Genomic DNA, 19318 nt, shown 5'->3' with positions numbered 1-19318 from the left:
GCGGCGCGGAGCAGCGGGACGGCGGGCGGTGCCGGCGACGTCGAGGCGGCGGCGAGGCGAGGTCGCCGGCCGGCGCGAGATGAGGGCGGCGGCGGGGACCCGGCGTCGGCGAGGCGGGCAACCGCGGGCGGGCAGCGCCCGTGCGGCGGCGATGGCGGGATGGGCCGCGGGGGCCCGGTTCGGGCTCCGCGGGCCTCGGGCAGTGGCGGGTCGGCGGGATGGCGTGGCAGGTGCTGGTAGGCTGGGCGCGGCGGCGGGATTCGTCCGGCGGCGGTCGGACGTGTCCGGTGGCGGCGGGGCGATTTTGCTAGGGTTTCGTCCGGATTTTTGGGGGAGAGGGACCTTTTTATAGGTAGGAGGAGCTAGGAGGCTCCAAATTGAGCACGGTTTTCGGCCACGCGATCGTGATCGAACGATCTAGAAGATGGAGGAGGTTTAGGTGGGTTTTTGGGTCACTTTCGAGAGGTGTTGGGCTGCAACACACACGAGGCCTTTTCGGTCCCTCGGTTAACCATTGGAGTATCAAACGAAGTCCAAAAGGCATGAAACTTGACAGGCGGTCTACAGGTAGTAAATCAAGGCCGCTTGGCTAGTCTCGGTCCAATCCGAGAACGTTTAACACCCGCACACGAAAATAGGTAAAAGGGGACATCGGAGGACATAGGAGCGCCGGAATGCAAAACGGACAACGGGGAAAAAGCTCGGATGCATGAGACGAACACGTATGCAAATGCAATGCACATGATGACATGATATGAGATGCATGAAAAAGACAAAAGCACACAAAGACAAAAAACCCGACAACGAGGAAATAACATAACTTGGTGCCGAAAATGGCAAGAGTTGGAATAGAAATATGGCAAGTTACATACGGGGTGTTACAGAGATCTCCTTGGCGACTCCAGCGGCGGCCTTCTTCTTCTTCTTTCCTTTTCCAGAGCCCTTGGCAGGGGTGCCGGCGTTGGTGAAGAGGGCCGTGTCCGCGTTACGGGCGCGACGATTTTTGCGCTTCATGTCCTGGAGCGCGAGCAAAGAGCGACACTGCGCGAAGGACATCCTGGGAATGAGGAAGGTTAGGTCGGCGGCGGACTCGTATTGCTCGGAGAGGCCGTTGAGGCAGTGGACCACCATCTCGGCGTCATCAACAGGGGAGCCAAGATCCGCAAGCCCATCGAAGAGAGACTTGACCTTCTGAAGATAGTCGGCCATGCTCATCTCTCCCATCTTGACATCGTCGAGCTCGGCCGTGAGGTGGAGCTGACGATTGATATTGTGGTCGTTGAAGAGACCGTTGATGTTGTTCCAGAGCTCAACGACGAGAGGATCGTCACCAAGCATCATGACGCCGTCGAGGATGCTGAGTGAGACAGACCCATAGAGCCAAGAGATGATAGTGGCGTCAAGGAGAGACCACTCTGGTGTCGACGCAATGGGGGCGTCGATGTCGAGGTGATCCAGGAGGGCGTACTTGCGACAGGCGGCGCGAAAGAAGGTGCGCCACTGACGATGAACGCCGGTGTCAAACGTGAGCTCGACGGGGACATGTCCCTTGATGGAGTGCAGGCCGACGGCCTGGGCATGCAGCGAGGTCAGGGAGAAGGACCCCGCGCTCGTCCCGGACCAATCGGCGACGGTCGCAAGAGGCAGCTTGGCCTTGGCGGCCTCGGCCTCGGCATCCTGGCGTTCCTTGGCCGCGACCAGCACCTTGTCCGTCGTGTCCGCGTCGGGTTGCGACATGGTGGCGGCAGTGTGGGCGCGTCGGCGGGATGAGTGGTGGCTTCGGTGGCGGGGGAAGGAGGAGGGCGACGCAGGCTAGGGTTAGGGTTTTAGGCGTGATATCATGTAAGATAGGGGAAACCACACGTTGTGGTGCCTTGTATTGATCATTATATAAAGGTTACAAGGCAGAGTTCGTATCGTGCAATACAAGGACACCTATACAAGGACTACACATATACAACCGTATATCTATACAAATACAATACGGTTATATATTATAACAAGCTCATGACACAATCTACAACGAGATACTTACGATTTTCAGTTTGCTCATCGCCATCGAACAATCACTGTGAAAACTACAGAGTTGCATAACTCCAACACTAACAAGACAACAAATCTCAATGCACAAGCTTAGGCATGTCAGGTACATTTTCTGAGATAATAGAGGTTGTGCTGGACGTTTCTTCATAGAATTGTAAAGTTGAGGTGCAATTTTTCAGAGAAAAACGAAGCATGGGGGCAGCCTGCATCCGGCCGCAACTGTGACGGACGCGGCTCACCAGACGGATGCGCTGGTAGCACCACGCCGCTCGACTTCATCCTTGCGGGCTGCGGCTAGTCTGCCGCGTGCGCATCACCTACGCAGTCCCACTCCCCCGCCACATGGTCTGCGTTGTCGGTGAAGCTACCGGGGCGGATGCCGTGGATATCGTTGCCTTCCCCCAGGGCGGCGTCCTCGCCTCAGATCCTCGGGAGCTCTCCTTGCCGATGAGAGCTCTGACGTGGTGCCTCGCGGCCTCTGGATGTCTCGAAACCGTCATGGCGTCCCCACATGATATTCGTTATATAATCACTAAGAGAACAGGAGGTTATCCACTAATTTCATTTAAGTGGACCGTGAGAATCCCACCTTTGATCGGAGCCGCTTATTAAGATCCGATGGACCACGTGAGAATTTTCAGATTTTCACTGAAAACCTATTTTCACCGAAAACCTATTTCACCTGATACTTCGCCTCTTTCTTTTGAAACCAGTAAGCGTGCACGTGAAAATTCACGTTTATAGATAAAATATTCTTTTTTGTGAGGAGTATAGATAAAATATCCAATCATAAAAGTTAAAAATATTACAAACGAATTTGTGCTTGAGGTATCAGAAAAGCTATAATTAAGAAAATTATACTCCCTCCGTTCCAAAATAGATGACTCAACTTTATACTAAAGTTAGTACAAAGTTGAGTCATCTAGAGTACTTTGTAATGTACTTAAGCATTTGTGTACATAGTCAAGGAATTTAACTTCACGATTTCATTTTCATTGTTCTGGGTTGCCGTTGATCGTTCTTCAGATTTATGAACAGCAATGAGTTACATATACATACATATGTTCACACCTTTTCCCTCTCCCTAAATCCACTGATGAAACAATATAACCCAAAACGCATCATTCCTTTCCACTATCAAGTCAATGCTTCTAAAAGCGCATATATGCCAGCGGGGTAAAATGGACATTATCAGAATCTTAATACCATCACAAGTAAACATGACTGCAAAAATAATATAAGGTTAAGCACAATTCAAAATATTAGGCAAGGAAACAATATTACGATAGTAAAGATGACTTTTTTGCTTAAGAAATATGACGGAAGCAAACCGCAAGGACATCAGTGGTGGAATGTCCATGAGCGCCTTGCCTGTCAGCGAAGGACCTCCTCAAGCACCACACTAAACCTTGTCTTCTAGCTAGGCAGACGTAGCCACGACAACTATCCCCGGCAGCAGCGGTTCTGGATATGGGGGCAACCACGGTGGTCATCCTTAACATCGACGGTTCTGACATATTGAAGAAGCATGTGCCCATGCTACGTTGGAGACAACTCCCCTGACGTACGGGCGCGTGCCGTTCAGGCACTGACATGCGGGCCTGGTTCCAGGTGGCTCCACCAGTCACCAGTAAGTGGTCATCCTACTACTTTGGCATGGTTAACGCTACCCAAAGCTGCACCTTATTTTGTCCTGGGCTACACGACCTTTCTCGGGGAATTTTGCTTTATTCTCTTTTCTTTTTAGGTTCCTGAGTATGACTACTTACTGCGTTTCCATTTACAGATGAGTTTATTATGTCCTTAAACAGGGATGTATCCCCTGACACAACTGGGTGTGCATCTAGATTATTCTAGATCATATGTGGTTTGAAAGCACAAATGTTCAGCTTATAACAAATGAGAAAAAAAAAGATAAAGGAGCCTCAATCCTGACCAGACATTGGAGATGCGATTTTCTAAATATATGACACTGAAGAATTGCAATTTCCATCCCTCTCTCACACAGCATGCCATGTTCATTCGACATACATTGGGTACAACATGGATAACTCAAAAAATATGATAGAAAGCTCAGAATTTCAAAACAACTAATTGAAAGTATAGCACAAATAGTATCACAGCAGAAGCGATCCAAGAATCAAAAATTGTGAAGGGTTAAATACAAATGGACAATACAAAAATAAAGTGTTAATTGAAAGTGTAACACTTTCAACCGTTAGTAAAGCTCCGAATAGAAGTAACCAGCTGAGCTAAACTAAGGTTTAAATACAGAAGTCCTTCTTGTTGAATAGTTTTGCTTAACAAAACCATGTGGCAAAAGAAACTGAAAAACGAACGAAACGACAAGAGCTGATCTCACTTCAAAATGCTTGGGACTATATTTTTTCCTCATTTGTAAGGGCGGTTAAAAAAAGTACATTTTATACAATAGTATTCAAATAACTTAAGCCCATTTTCACACTAAAATTACACACCAAATATTGTACATCAATTTTCAGTTATTCTTATCTAGAAGGCTGATTCCAAACTGATCCTAGAAGCAAATAAAAGAAAAGGTTATAACCGAAACAAACATATGAAATATGATTTAAACTTCATTATGCAGTCACTGTCTTTCACTCCAAGGATGCCAAGAATCATACAAAATATGGTTATGGTTTATGTATATCAGCAAGACCACAAAAGATACCTCACTTGAGAGTACCAGAAAAGTTCAAAAACATTGTTCTCGAATGAATATTTGTATTTCTGCACTATATAATAGATTAAAACGGCACATGATATCTTTTCAATGGTACATCTCGAAAGGTTTCTCCTAGTAGTGTCATCCTAAAACTAATTTGGGTATCATCACGTTTGTTCATTGAAGGCAAGTTAAAAAGAGGTTGGAATATACTATGCAAGCAGGTTGCCTATATAACTAAATGTCATTACAAAACACACTGGCCTAGCTTCCTTCCTTGTAAAGATATAGGGTACTGAACGCTTCATGGATAAAAACATAGTGATGCAAACCAAAGAGAAGGAAAAACCAGTTAACCTACTTATGTTAAGTTTCTCTAAGAGCATTTGAGATCCTCCTGGGTGGCGCTGTGTAATGGCTTTACAGCAAATGATGCATACAGTCTGAATTTTTCTGGGTTTTACATCGTTGCATGATGTGATAAAAACTTCTGATTATCCGGAACTTTAGTACACTCAAAGTCTGAAACAAATTTTATCATACTATTTTGACATGCAGGTAAATACAATTCACAACCACAGGAAATGGGCTTAAATAGATCATTACCACAACCAGACAAACAGAAAGCAATGGGCAAATAATTTTTTCCTTACCTTACCTCATCAACAAAACTTCTATTCCGTTGTTTCCAAGTGCCAAACACCAGCTACTGAACGAATCACATTACTGCAGTGATTTTATCCAGATTCTAAAAACCATGTGGAAGTATAAATGGATCTTCAATAGCCATATTTTAAACTGACCAGAATTGAAAAAGGAGGTGAATATTTGCATATATAAACTGATTTAAACTGATAATTGAAGCTAGAAAACAAGGTAAATTACCGGCGGTCCAAAGGGGAGAAGGAGGCCGGCAGTCCGAAGGGGAGAAGGGGAGCGAGGTGCCCGTTCTGGTAATGGGCGACGACTGCTGGTTCGACTTCGTCAAAGTGGAGGCAATCTGAAGTCTGGAGAGACTAAACATTCAGCATTGGAGAAACTGCAACCTGAGAATATCGCAAGCACTCACATATGACAAGTTGTGTTCATTCATAATTTCAGTTATACATAAATCACCAGGCACAACGAGACATAACAGTGATATTCTAACAGGGGCTGCGTAAAAAAACCCCGAAGTGCAGATAAAGGATTATTCCAAGGCCTTGTGTGACCCCAAATGTTATTTGCGAGCCCTAGTATGCAACTATATCCTTTTGCTAAATCCCGAACCATATCACTAACCGTAACTGAAGAACAGAAACAACACGAAAAAACAACACCATCAGATCATAACGCACGTACACCTATAAACCAGAAAAATGCATCACAAGTGTATGCTCAGTTGCAAACATTGTACTGCTTCTCTCCCGACAGGCCGTACTCGCTTTTCTGGGCGACGATGTAGAACAGCATGCAGGACACCACGATGAAGCGCCAAGAACAACGAGAATGAGGACGTAAATCCTCCCGCTCCCGTTGGGATCTTCTTGGGCCGCAACTGATGACATAATTCGCCGCACAATTGTCTGAGGCGGCTGATCGCGGTGCATAGACCGCAGGCACAGGCGGCGTGACGGCTCACGTCCCTGATCCTGGAGGTCTCGATGCTGTGCGGGCGCTCGGGCTGACCCGTGACGTCCCTTAACCAACTCCAAGCCGAGGAGCCGCGGGCCACATACATGAGATGCTCCGGCAAGCTTTCAGCGTCGGTTGTGTCTACCGTTTGCGCTGCGGGCTGTGGCCATTGCGCTGGCAAAAGTTGATGCCCCCGTGGTGACGGAGCACTTCGTGGAGTATTGCTTTCTACTTCGCGACAACAGGCGACGACGGGAGTCAGGCGGCATGGCGTGTACCGATCAACATGCGCTAGTGATGATAAATCACTCTCATCCTATCAGATGAATTAAGAAATGTAACCAAGAAGGCAAGAACTGGATGCATCGGATTGCTGATCTTACTGAAGCAAGCCTGTTTCTGCTGCGGGTCGTCTCCCAGCCCGGCAAGCTGATCGCCGCCGGCCATCACAGAGACGTCTTCATGCCTGACTTCCGCCGGCGCCGACACCGAGGATGACGATGCGCCAAGAACAGGGCCTCTGAACTGGCGCCATCGTCAGCTCCGGTGGCGATGGATGTCGTGTTGCGAGTCCGACTCAGGCTGTTCCTGCGCCAAAGAACCAAGAAGAACGTCAAAAACAGAGTATTTTGTTCTTTCGGGGTCGCCCGCCGCTCTGGACCACCAATCCCGCACCATCAGTCAATTCCCTCAAGATCGTGCTTCTTGGCACCCTCCGATGCGGCGGCGCGCCAACGGAATTATACGTCTCCGGGGTGCTCTCCTGTTCGCGCTCCTTGGCGCCGGCAAGAACCGCCGTCCTGCTCCGTTTACCCCTCGAGCGGATCCATGGCCGGTCGCGGGAAGAGAAGAAGTGCTGCCGGGCTGGTGTGTGGGGGGGGGGGGGGGGGGGGGGGGGGGGGGGTGGCGGTGGCGGACGAAACTACCTGGTTGTTTGCGAGAGCAACGGGAGATCGTGGGCGGGCGTAAGATGGGGAAGGGATCGGGTGTTCTGCCTAGGCGAGCCTTTCTAAAAGTGGTTATAACCAATGGTAGTGGTGCGTAATTAAAGTGTTAACTGCGTTTGATGCTAGACGATTTGGACCATTAGATCAACGTGTTTTGATGGTTGAGATGATTTGGTTCTCCGCCCTTTCGTGCTTTTATAAGGGCAGTAGAAAAAACACTCGTCTGTCAACGGTCATAAGAAAGAGAAAAACCCGCCACCCTTTTGCGGAGACGCAAAGCGGTAGTGAACCAGCAGGACAGTCGCCATTATAGGCACAGTACCTGCCCCGGCCACGTCGTCCTCCCAGCCTACACTGGTACGCCCCGCGCCCCCTCCCTAATCTCTAACTTCCCCCGCTCCCCCTCCCCCTGTTTTTCTTCTCTCTGCGAAAATCCAATAAGAAATCTTAAAGTTGTAGTTTCTTTTTTTTCGCGTGTGCAATCGATTCATATTTTCCTGTCCGAGATGCTTGAATCTGTCTGGTTTCTTTTTTAAAAGGATGAACCTCAGAATCCCTGCAGTTAGGGTTCTTGTATGCCTCTGAACCACTGCACCCAATTTGTGATTCCTTTGCTTTTGAAGTTACTTTTAGGGTTTTGAAGGTTTGTTTGGTGGCTAGACATAAATTCTTGCTCATAGACTTTCGATTTGAGATGGTTCTCTAAAAGTATACCGCGGATCTTAGTGCTCAGGCACATTTAGGGTTCTTGCCCTTTTTTCATTTCAAAAAGAGGTCGTTTTTACCGAACAATAATCTGTTATTATTTTGATTTTCTCCTTTTGCTCTTTTTCCATTGCAAAAAGAGGGTTTATTTTTCGCCTTTTCTATTTTGTTTTATTCTTCTGGGGATGGAGAAAGTAATTATTTAGAATGCCCTCAATCGAACCTGTGAGCCTCTTTTTAACTACTGTACAATTCAGCTTCTGTGCTGCTATACCTGCCTGGTATTCCCCTTCAGCCTTCACTGACCTGCTTGTGTTCTCCCTTTTACAGATCAGCTCGGGACCATTGGTGTAGGCGTGTAGCCAACAAATTGTTGCTGGTTCTCCATTTCCTCAGGTGGTTCTTCTCTTTGTGTGTGTGATTGCCCTGATGCTGATTGTTTTGTGGTTGTCTTCCTCACAATTGACGGCCATGGAAAATGGTCGGCCTCTAGGATTTGCGTTTCAAGAATCACATGCTAACTTGTAACCCTAATAACTTATATATCTGGTGTTTTTGTTCGGGTTATTTCCTCTGGGAATTGTTCTGATAGATGTTGATGTCTTAGTGATTGTTGTCAGCATTCTTCTATTTCTAGAAGAGGTAAAATAAAGAAGCACACACTGTTATCCTTATTCCTGTTCTACTAGGTAAATATGTAAGTTCTAGGTAGTATTCCTTTTAGATATAGTTCCTCCTTTTAGATTGTCAAATGCTATTCCTATTTTTTCTGGAATTCTTGTCCGGTGAGGAAAATAGCGCCTCATCACTCTTTGCTGAATTTGCATAAGCTGGTACTCTCACTATTTGAAAATATAGGACGCATATGGGTGCTCCTAACATATTGATCTCTTTCTTGCAGATCAGTTTAGTGCATATCTTATGCTATAGACAACTTGCACATTGAACAATTTAGAGAGTACTTTGACTTCACACATGATTTGGATTAGCTAAGTAATATTTAATTAGTAGTTATGCAGATGCTGTCGCTTTTACTTTGTGCCCAGTATGTCGTCTGGAGGTGCTATGGTTGATACTTCGTTTATTAGCTGGCATGTAATGCTGTAATGCTTGACCCTTAGTGGTGTGGATTGATGTAAGTCAGTCTGGTACTGAACCTGGTTTTGTGAAATCGGAGGGGGGAAGCCTCTCTTTTGCTAAAAAAAGTAATATTTAATTTTCCTTTTACATTTCAGAAATAAAAAAAGAATGGTTTGAGGAAACTATTTCGTTTTTGTGAATAAATAAGTGAGTACACCTTAGGTGGGACCCAAATGACCTTTATTATGGGGACACATAAGTGACCTTCTCTTTCAATATCATCATCCATCGTAACTAGTACTCCAGTTGTTATTATTGCACAACATAAACTCATAGTGAAGAAATTTTGTGTGGATGAAGAAAGTATACAGTACAATATAATTGAAGTGATATATACTCATTAAATTTCTTCAGTGGAATAACCAATAATGCAACTTAAGAGTAAAAATTGTACACTGACTTCCTAGTTCCAACCCCCGATTCTGATTTTGGCCATCTTGGTGGACATAACCCAAATGGATCTATATCCTGATTTTTTCCACAGACTATATGGCTGAGACAGGAGATGCAAGTCGCTTGCCAACATCCCTTGATGTGCTGGCTTCAGATGTTCACTCCAGGCTGGAGTTCCACAGGTATGCCTTCATGGACTGTGTTGGCATAAAAAATGCGCTTCACTGTGTCATCGAAGAAAGGGAAAATCTCCAGCAACGACAGAATGGTAAATGCTGTTGTGTTCTTCTTAAGATCTTCATATACTTTGCACCGAATAGTGCTCGTTTAGATCAGAAATCTGTTGTCTTTGGTATTGTTACTTCATAAGGACAAGGACATCATTTGATATTATACTTCCTGAGAAGATCATGTCGTAAGAGATAGATTTTGGTGGCATAAAAAAATAGGATAATCTGAAAAGCGAGAGTTCACTTTCTCCGAACTATAGAAATACTACAGATACTTCACACTTTTTCTGGTCAGTCAAGAATACATAATAAACCTGACAAGCTAAACTTTACGCTCTATCCTTTTTGGTATTGTGACCAGCGATTGACCAACTGGTTGCTGAAAAGGACAGCCTCACTAAAAAGAATGAAGAGCTGGCAGCAGAGCTTGAATCTCTGAAGGAACAGCTCCAAGCAAGGGAATCGAGCGATCAACAGCAGGGAAGTGGTTTTCAGCAGAGCCACTCTGGAATGGTAAGTAGTATTTTGTAGAGCAATTGTAAATCATTGTTAAATGCTAATCTTTGCTGCTTTGGACTAACATAATGACATGAATAATTTGGTGCATGGACGCTGGAGCCTATGGAAAATAGTTCTGCTTACCTAACGCACCTTAATGTTTACTTGTCTGCAAAGCCACCATTGTTCAGATTTTGGTGGGCAGTTTAATATTCTCCTAATTGGAGTCTTCTGTTCTTCATTTTATTAGCTCAAATGATCTTGGAAGATTTTTTTTGTGCAGTAGTGTCTCTGGAACATTTGTATTCATCAGGTCATTCACTACTAAACTAGTATAGTGATATGGAATCAGTGTATTATCTTAGAGACTTACCAGAGTTCAAAATTTCCCACCTTTTGGTGTCTTTATTTTCAGTATCATGTAATGCCCGGACGAATCTTTATGCACCCAAATTTCTAACCCAGTTCTGCATTTTTTGTAAACAGAGCCTTTTCTATCTTCTATTTATTTATTTCCTGTGTTACCTGCTTAATTAAAAATTTCGTGTGAAAGCAGGCACACCCAAGATCAATGCCGAAAAGGAAACGGCAATCTGGAGATGAAGATGTTGATGAGCATGAGCTTATGGAAGATCTTTCCGTTATAGATAATCCTGATCAAGGTTTAAACACTGAGCTTGAGGCTACTAGAAAGGAAATTTCTGATATCCACTCTAAGCTGATTGAGGTTCGGTTGTTCTCTGTTGATATCAGATACAGCAAACATCCCATCACACTATGTGAAATCTTATATATAAAGAAAGTTGATACAAGAAGTTTGTATTCCAGGGGTTCACTGATCTTAGTACTACTGGAGGAAGGAATATCGCCCTAAAAAACATAGGGCAATTGGATGACAGGCCATTCCTGGCGGCATGCCGTAAGAAGCTGCCTGCCGAAGAAGCAAGAGAAAAAGCTAAAGAAGTACACCGTGTTTGGCAGGGGCATATACAGAACCCAGAGTGGAATCCCTTCAAGACTGTCACAGTTGAAGGTATCCCAAAGGTAGCAGTTAAACCATCTTGTCTGAATATCTAAGTTCTTCCACAGTCATAACATGCGGTCTATCAGTTGATTCGAATGACAGATACTGAACTTACACTGCTACTTGATTATGTGATTAGGAGATTATTGATGTCAATGATGACAAGCTGCAAGGGCTATGTGCAGCATGGGGTGAAGGGGTGCACAAGGCTGTGGTGAGTTGTTTGGTAGAAATTCAAGAAAGTGGCAGGCTGGGAGATAGAAACATTGTGCCCGAGGTCTGGAATTACAAGTGCAAGAGAAAAGCCACTCACAGTGAGAGCATCGAGTACTTGTTCGGTCAAGTGAAGCGTCTGAGTGACGCGAAATCCAGAACCCGCAGGTATGACTGCATGAGCTTAACATGTTGAAAATTCTTCTGCCTCTTAAAGATTGTTTACTGTGATTGGAGTCATGTTTTCAGCAGACTACAATAGAACCAACAACTCTGCTCCTATAAATCTTTAGTCAGCTGGTGCAATGCATTTCATTAGCCTTCTTAAATGCATAATAGTTGCATCGGAAGACATGATTAGACTAAAAAATAATACTTTTTGGGATCTATGCAGCGCAAGGTGACCTTGTAGGGGTGTGGTGGTGCAACAGGATGATGACCAACAGGATGATGAAACTATTATGAGTTCCTAGACCTCGAGAATCGAGACAGAAAAAGAGGAACTCAACTGACATTTATATGCACAATAAAACAATGTCAATTGAAATTACGAAATATGTATTTGGCAACCGTGTGACAGATTGCGAAACTGCCACACGCATCCAGCGCCGTCAGTTCCCTTTCGATCTCTTTCCTTTCCCGCACGACCTTCCGATTTTTTTCCCTGATTTCCTTTCTAATTTTCGTAATCGTCAATTATGGCCCCACGTGCCTTTCTGATTTTTGGCAAAAATAATGCTTGGACTAGGATTTGATCTCTGGTTGCAGGTAATCAACAAAGGGAACTTACCACCTTATCTATGACACTCATTGTTGAACAAGCTAAGGGAAATACTGTTTTTGACATGTTTTTGCCTTTAATATGTTAGCACTGGAAAACTTTTTGTTTCAAGCATCGTGGTAACTTTGATCATTGGGAATAAATTTGTTGAACCCGCCCCGGGTAATTTCTGTAAATAACACGATAACATTCACGCCATTGACCTGATAATTTAGATACAAACATCATGATAACTTTAACCATTGGGGAAGACAAATGTGAAAAGATATCCGATAATTTATGTGTAAATAGATGGTAATATACGCAGCGCACATCTGATAACTGAGGTAGAAACACCATGATAACTTTGACCGTAGGGATTTTTTTTTTTGAAAAGATACTTCGGTATCTTCTGTGTAAATAGCACGGTAGTATATCTCCCTCCCCTGGCATTTTTATGTGCATATAGCATGAAAACATATGCACTGTGATAACTAAACACCATGATAAGTTTTTGACCGGGGGGGGGGGGGGGGGAATTTGTTGCTGAAACATACCCCTGATAAATTTTGTGTAAATAGCATGATATTTTAAGCACTACGGACTTGATAGGTTACCTAGAATCACCATGATAACTTTTTGTTCCGGAAAAAAGTTGTTCAAAACATCCTCAAATTTTTTTGTGTAAATAACATGATAATATAAGCACGCATAATCGATAACTTGCAATATAAACATGATGGTTACTTTTTTACCAAAGGAAAATAAGTTGTTAAAAACATACACTCATCTCGCGCGTGGGCCTTTTGGATGAACACAACACATGGCGTGCCACGGGAAAGTCACATAATGTTTAATGTCATGATGAACACACGTGCTATAGACGTGATAAGTTACGCAAAAACATCGTGGTAATTTTTGACCTATGGAAAAAGCTACCGAAACACATCCAGGTTTTAAGGTGCAAGTATCATGATAATATACGAACTGTAGACCCGGTAACTCATGTACAATCCCCCATGATAACTTTGACCGGGGGAAGGTTGATGTACATATACCCTGATAACTTATGTGTAAGTACCACTATATTTTACACATCGAAGACCTTATAACTTGTGTACAAAATACAGTGGTAACTTTGAAGGGGTGTAGTTGTTAAAGCATAGTACCTGGTACGTTCTATGTAAATAGCACGGTAAGTTATGCAACACATGCCTGATAACTTGCATACAAATACCATGGTAACTTTATCCTGAGGAGAAATCATGTGGTAGACGTAAAGAAGTGACCGTTTTCTCAGGGGTGGGCGCCCGAGATGTGCAGGAGAAGCAGGTTTCTCGGGCGAGCCTACGGGGTCGTTTGGGAGAAGGCGAGGTCAAAGGACGAGGAATCGTGTGATACTTTAAAATGAAAGAAGTAGAGGTGTGACAGTTTTGCTTATATGGCACACGTATGCCAAATATCACAATCCTTGAAATTAATATGCATTGCATTTTGGAGAAACATTCAGGTGCTCCCAAACTAATGCGAACCATCTATTTTATGTAATGCCAAACTAATATGTACTGCATTAGCTGTTTGCTCTTGTTGTAAGAGGCTATGAATGAGAAAGCAATTCAAGTCCTGAGCGACAGGTAGCTCGCAATCTTGTTCACTACTGCGCCTCAATGATCTAGTCCAATTATGTATTCCAGGTCTGTATAGCATAAATCGCCAGGGGCTGGGGTTGTTGGGCCAATCTTTATGACCCGCACCTTCCAACTTTATTTAATACATTGTGTGATTTCGGTCTTCTGGGCAGTTGTTTTGGCTAATTAATTGACGTGAAGATGCCATAACTTCTGAATGAACCCAGCTTATCGCATGATATCGTGCAGTAGGTTTCTTAGCAAACATCAATTAGATTTGTTATATAATATAGTTTTCTTAGTTTTCATCCATTTTGCGCCTTGGCTAGCTAAGTGACTACATGCTCATGATAGAGCTACCTGTAGCCTGGGCATTAAAATGATGCAAGCTATGAATGACCATATAAGGTTAATATAGAGTTTGCACCTAGTAAAATTATGTACTATTAAAGCACATCATTAGTTAAGGGAAAAATTATCATAATACGAATTGATGCATGGAATTTTTCTTTCTTTATTGGGACAAAAATATTCATGTGCCATTAATAATGTGTGCATATCAATGTTGTAATAAGTTGAAGAATAAAGCTGCGTCAAATGATTATCATGGCATGCCTAATAATAAAATTATAATAAACGACCATATTTTTAGTTATATGTGAATAGTATTAGTCACCAAAATTCCAATGAACCATCTTTATACAACATATCATTGGATATGCTCTACATTTTATAGTAATTGTAATCATATAAATTGATATTTATAGTGATATCGGTAATAGTATATGTATTTATTGATTGGAAGAGTGAGTTTTAGTTTTGAACATAACTAGGAGGATATGCAAAACTTTTTGAAGAGATGTGTAGTTTCAATGTCTACCGGCAATCATATAAATTGTTCCATAAGAAGTCGTCTTTCTTGGGCCTTGGTATGAGAAATGTATTGTGTGTGCAGTAGTCAACATGGACATCATCTATAAATTGGAAATGTGGAATTAAAATTATTATTTTTTCCTCATAACACATATAACAGCAAGAAAGCATTTGATCAATGGAAGGTGAGATTAAAATACTCCTCTTACCTCTTGTTAGGTAAGTGGTATCTTAAAAGGGCACTGTCTTCTAACCTCTATAACACCTGTAGGGAAAAAAAATAATTACAACGGTTCAGTTATAAGTGTTTTAATGTTGTTGTCCTTACAGCAGTGCATATATAAGTGCAATACATTTCTAACAGATTTTATCTTGTCCACTCAATCTTCAGAATATCTTTGTTCACATTGCGCAGTGGCTAGGTAGAACCAGTCTGAAGGATTAACTAACTCATGGTGAAGAACTGAAGACTGGAATTGTCTATGAAACGCATCACAGAACAATATTAGGAGTTACTCCCTCCGTTCCGAATTACTTGTCGCAGGTATGAATGTATCTAGATGTATTTTAGTACTAGATACATCCATTTCTGCGACGAGTAATTTGGAACGAAGAAAGTATGTGTTATGTATATCTGTTTGGTACCATTTATAACCTCTGGTAGAGTGCCCGTATTAAGCTTTTGCGTGCAACTCTTTTACCAGCAGATCAGAACAATGTTTCAGTATTCTGGTAGACTCAGCGGTGTCTAATTTAGTGTGAACTCTGAAGTTCGATATTTAACGTGCAAGACGTTTCTATGAATGGCTCAATGTTTGAAGTAACATGTGTCTACATTTTCGTACAAAGATGCACATTTTCTTTACTATGGAAAAATAATAATCCGGTGGCATATAACCTCATCATCTGTTTTCGTGTGTGCAGACCACGTAGGTGTGTATGTGCATATTGTATTCCAATGTGCTCCCCGGATGTTAGATACATATTTCATGGTTACTTTAAAAAGAAAGAGTGCTAGTCTTTTTTATGTATATAAAAAGTGCGCATTTGTATTGAAGAATGAAAAATATGTGCATCCAACAAAATAATTGAACCCATGCCATTGTTTTTTTTTGGATAAAGGGGAATGTGCGGAAGTCAATTAAACAGTTTATACAACAACAAAGTCAAGAATAAGTTGAGACATCAAGGATGCACAGAAATGCATTATTAAAAGAAAAACAAGGGGGCATGACATTGAAATGTCATGTTGAATGGTAACAAGCAACTCAATCCGACACTATCCTTGATAACACATAGACTGCGATAAGATTCTCCAAAAAAGACACCTCCTGGAAGGGAAGGCCGGCCACAACCATTGTCAGATCTAACCACAAAGGGCTAGATGAAGGTTTCATCCTCGGAGGCGATGGCTTTGTTGTGTCGTTCTCTTCCCCTGTAGGCGACTTGCTTGGCAACTCTCCCTCTTGCCCCTCACCTCCACCAGATTCCGCTGCTTCCCTTCCTTCATCCCGTCCGGCGTCCTTTGCTCCTTCCCGGTGCGGGCACAACCGGTTATGAGACTTGGTAGAGGAGAGCAACTATGAGGTAGGCCTTGATTTGCACAAAAGTCGGGAAGCAACCGACTTGTTGTTAACTCCGACAATATGGAAGTAATTGACACGATGAAGAATGAAGGACATACAGCGGGAGCGGTGGCAGCTGTGTTTGATGATTGTTATTTTATGGCTTGTGATTTTCCGTTAGTTAGATTTGAACATTGTAATAGGAAGACAAATAAAGTAGCTCATGAAATTGCTAGAGTAGCTAAATTTTCTGAAACAAAGGATTGGTTTGAGGAACCTATGAACGATATTGTAAATTTTCTTATAGACGATGTAACCACTATTACTAATAAATAAAGAGGATGTTTTATTTCAAAAAAAAATGAGGCATGCCTTGATGATCTCTTGTGGGAGCTCGAGGCGGGTCTTGCAGTTCTGGCACACGCGAGGTGAATGAGCTTGGGGGCTCTTCCGTGGTGGCGAGTCTGGATCAAGGTTCAGGAAAGCACACTACTTTTGTGCCAAGAGGCTGTGGTTCCATCTTCTCCATTGTCGGCGACTCGGGTAACCTTGTCTAGAGAGACATGCCGTCCAGATTTCGCGGTAAATCTAACTTTCTCCGATCGCTTGAGGGCGACGCGGCGATCCTGGGCCTTTTCCCTTGCTCGTTGGTGGCTCCAGCTTCACCTGTCTTGCTTGGGCGCAGGGCAGTGCATCCCCGCTTGATCATCACTTGAGATGGCTATGGCGGGGATGGCTCGTGCAGAGGAGTAAACCCTATATTTTGCCCTTGTGGACCCTACGCTCATACAGAGGAAGAGTTCAAGCGGCTGAAAATATTATAACGCCATACATTAAAGGCTAACCATGTCAACACACACAAACGCACGCCAGCCCTGCGTCTAAGGCGAGTACTCGCGGCTCTCTAGTCTCTAACGACCCACATGGGAAGGGATCTAACCCTAATCAAAACGGCAGGTCACCAAAACACAAACTCCTGCCCAATGAGCCTAAAGGACCGACTGAGCGGAAACCGGCATGTCGTCGAAATCCACCTCATTCATGTGGTGCCAAAGACACCGAAATACCAAGACAATGGAGGTCCAGAGGTCATTGGCCACTCTCGAGGCCGCCGCACGAAATGAGGTCTACTGGCACTATTTAGGTTGGACTTGTCTTTTATTTGTGTTTTTCTCTCTCTCCATGTGCATGTTGAATTTGATTGTATGATTTTACACAATTGTAGATGCATATCTTGTACCACATGGCCCATGTGGTAAGCAACTTAAAAACAATTAAATATGCATATTTTGTGAAAAAAAATAAAGTATGGAGTTATAAAAATTTACGAATTATTTTAAAGGTTTTTTTGGGGGGAATCTCTATATTAAAGGTGATACTTTCTCCTTTTCTTTTTAGCCTGCATATAAAATTTGGTCAAAGTCAAACCTTATTAACTTTAACTAAGTTTATAAAAAAAGTATCGAGATTCATAATATGAAATCAATATTGTTAGATGCATCATGAAATTAATTTTCATACCCTATAAATTTAGTATTGTAGATGTTGATATTTTTTTTTACAAAGTCGATCAAAATTTACAAAATTTGACTTTGATCAGATTCTATATGTAGATTAAAAAAAACGGATGGGGTACCATGATATCTTTAAAAGTCTTGGTACCTATCTAAGATGCCCAGCTCCGTTTCCTTTGGATACCCACCCCTTCTTAAAAAAGAACTGAAAAAAAGGCCCAAGACCTCTTAGGCTCACACGCGTCACCGCAGCAGTTGGAAAGAAGCACACGTGTTGCCCAGAACAATCTAGACGAGCCAGTCGCTCGTATACTTAAGCAAGCATAGCGTGTCCCACGAAATACTCGATTCACACCACTTTCACCTTGCGACTGCGGGCAGCACACTATCCGCCTCCACGTCCACAGCCAACGCCCGATCTCCCATCTCATGGAGCAGCGTCACGCGGACAAAATGCCGGCGAGCGCGCCGCATCACGACGAGCACCCGAAGCAGCCGCCTCCCGACGAGGAGGAGGCTTCTTCGCTGAGCCCCACGGTGGCGAGGCTGGTCCGGGAGTCCATCGCCTCCAAGCCGGCGGACGGCGGGAAGGCGGCCGCGGACGGCTCGTCAGACATCCTGGCCTTCGCGCGCTCCGTCGACCGCGTGGACTCCAGCCTCGAGTAGCTTCGCTAGTTTGTGCTTAGGTGACCCACGCTCGCTTTGCTTGTACCGTATTAATAAAACGCTCGACAGTTTATTTCCCTTACTGTAAGTTGTAGAACACCGCGCTTATTCAGGTCATGTCTTTTCCCTTTTCCTTCTCACTGAGAAGCAACGTTGCTAATTATTCAACTCGCTGAATGTAGTCGATACTCACTTTTCTCCCTTCTTTTTTCCGATAAAGGATTTTTCATTGAATAGATATATTGAGGTGATACAATCGCATCGAAAGAAAGTCCGGCCTCTGCATAGCTAGATGCACACAGCCAAAAAGTTAAGAGTGACCTAAGCCAAAAAGTTAAGAGTGCCCTAAGAATAATAAAAATAATTTGGTACAATGCGAAGCAAATAAATCATGTCGATGCTAAGGTGCGGTAGGTCCTATCCGTAGATCACACCGCCATCCATAAGGGTAGAAAATCCCCTGGCCGAACGCTCCAGCCGTAGATGTTATCATAAAAAGGTCCCTATCCTCCAGTCTTTACAGGATAGACCAAGTACGGAGCCATCGTGTACAAACATGAATAACCTGCATAGAAGATGAGACGCATTTGTTATTGAAGATCACATCATTCCTGGTAAGCCACAGTGCCCAGCATAAGGCCGCCGCTCCCACAAGAATATGTGCAGAAAATTATTTATCAATACCCCGCAACCAGTTGCCGAACATATTCCGTGCACTACGTGGTGGGTATAAATTAGAAGCTATCTGAACTATGGCCCAAACTGCCCGAGCGAATTTGCACTCAAAGAATAAGTGTCTAATAGTCTCGTCATGTTGGC

The 19318-nt window shown here is 43.5% G+C and overlaps 1 protein-coding gene and 1 long non-coding RNA gene across 5 annotated transcripts; one reads left to right on the top strand and one right to left on the bottom strand.

Moving 5' to 3' along the window:
* Positions 1-1856: 1856 nt before the first annotated feature.
* LOC123102483 (uncharacterized) lies at positions 1857-7206 on the bottom strand. The gene is made up of 4 exons (XR_006448963.1): positions 7019-7206; positions 6727-6931; positions 5615-5736; positions 1857-5527 (listed from the first exon to the last, which is right to left on the bottom strand). It is a non-coding gene; the product is annotated as an uncharacterized lncRNA (long non-coding RNA).
* A 320-nt stretch (positions 7207-7526) lies between these two features.
* On the top strand, positions 7527-12117 carry LOC123102482 (factor of DNA methylation 1). Of its 4 annotated transcripts, none has more exons than XM_044523858.1 (8): positions 7527-7647; positions 8326-8391; positions 9620-9796; positions 10120-10271; positions 10810-10983; positions 11085-11300; positions 11420-11661; positions 11888-12117. In XM_044523858.1, exons 3-8 carry the CDS (start codon positions 9625-9627, stop codon positions 11895-11897), a joined length of 966 nt encoding a protein of 321 aa, XP_044379793.1. In that variant the 5' UTR covers positions 7527-7647; positions 8326-8391; positions 9620-9624; the 3' UTR covers positions 11898-12117. The 4 variants fall into 4 exon arrangements, with proteins under 4 accessions (XP_044379793.1, XP_044379796.1, XP_044379794.1 ...); XM_044523861.1 differs by having other exon boundaries at positions 7539-7647; positions 10813-10983; XM_044523859.1 differs by lacking the exon at positions 7527-7647 and adding an exon at positions 7655-8220 and having other exon boundaries at positions 10813-10983.
* Positions 12118-19318: the final 7201 nt, after the last annotated feature.

Source organism: Triticum aestivum, chromosome 5A (assembly GCF_018294505.1).
Source record: "Triticum aestivum cultivar Chinese Spring chromosome 5A, IWGSC CS RefSeq v2.1, whole genome shotgun sequence".
NCBI lineage: Eukaryota > Viridiplantae > Streptophyta > Magnoliopsida > Poales > Poaceae > Triticum > Triticum aestivum.
The sequence above is the reverse complement of the archived record's forward strand: the minus strand, read 5'-3'. Positions and strand labels throughout refer to the sequence as shown.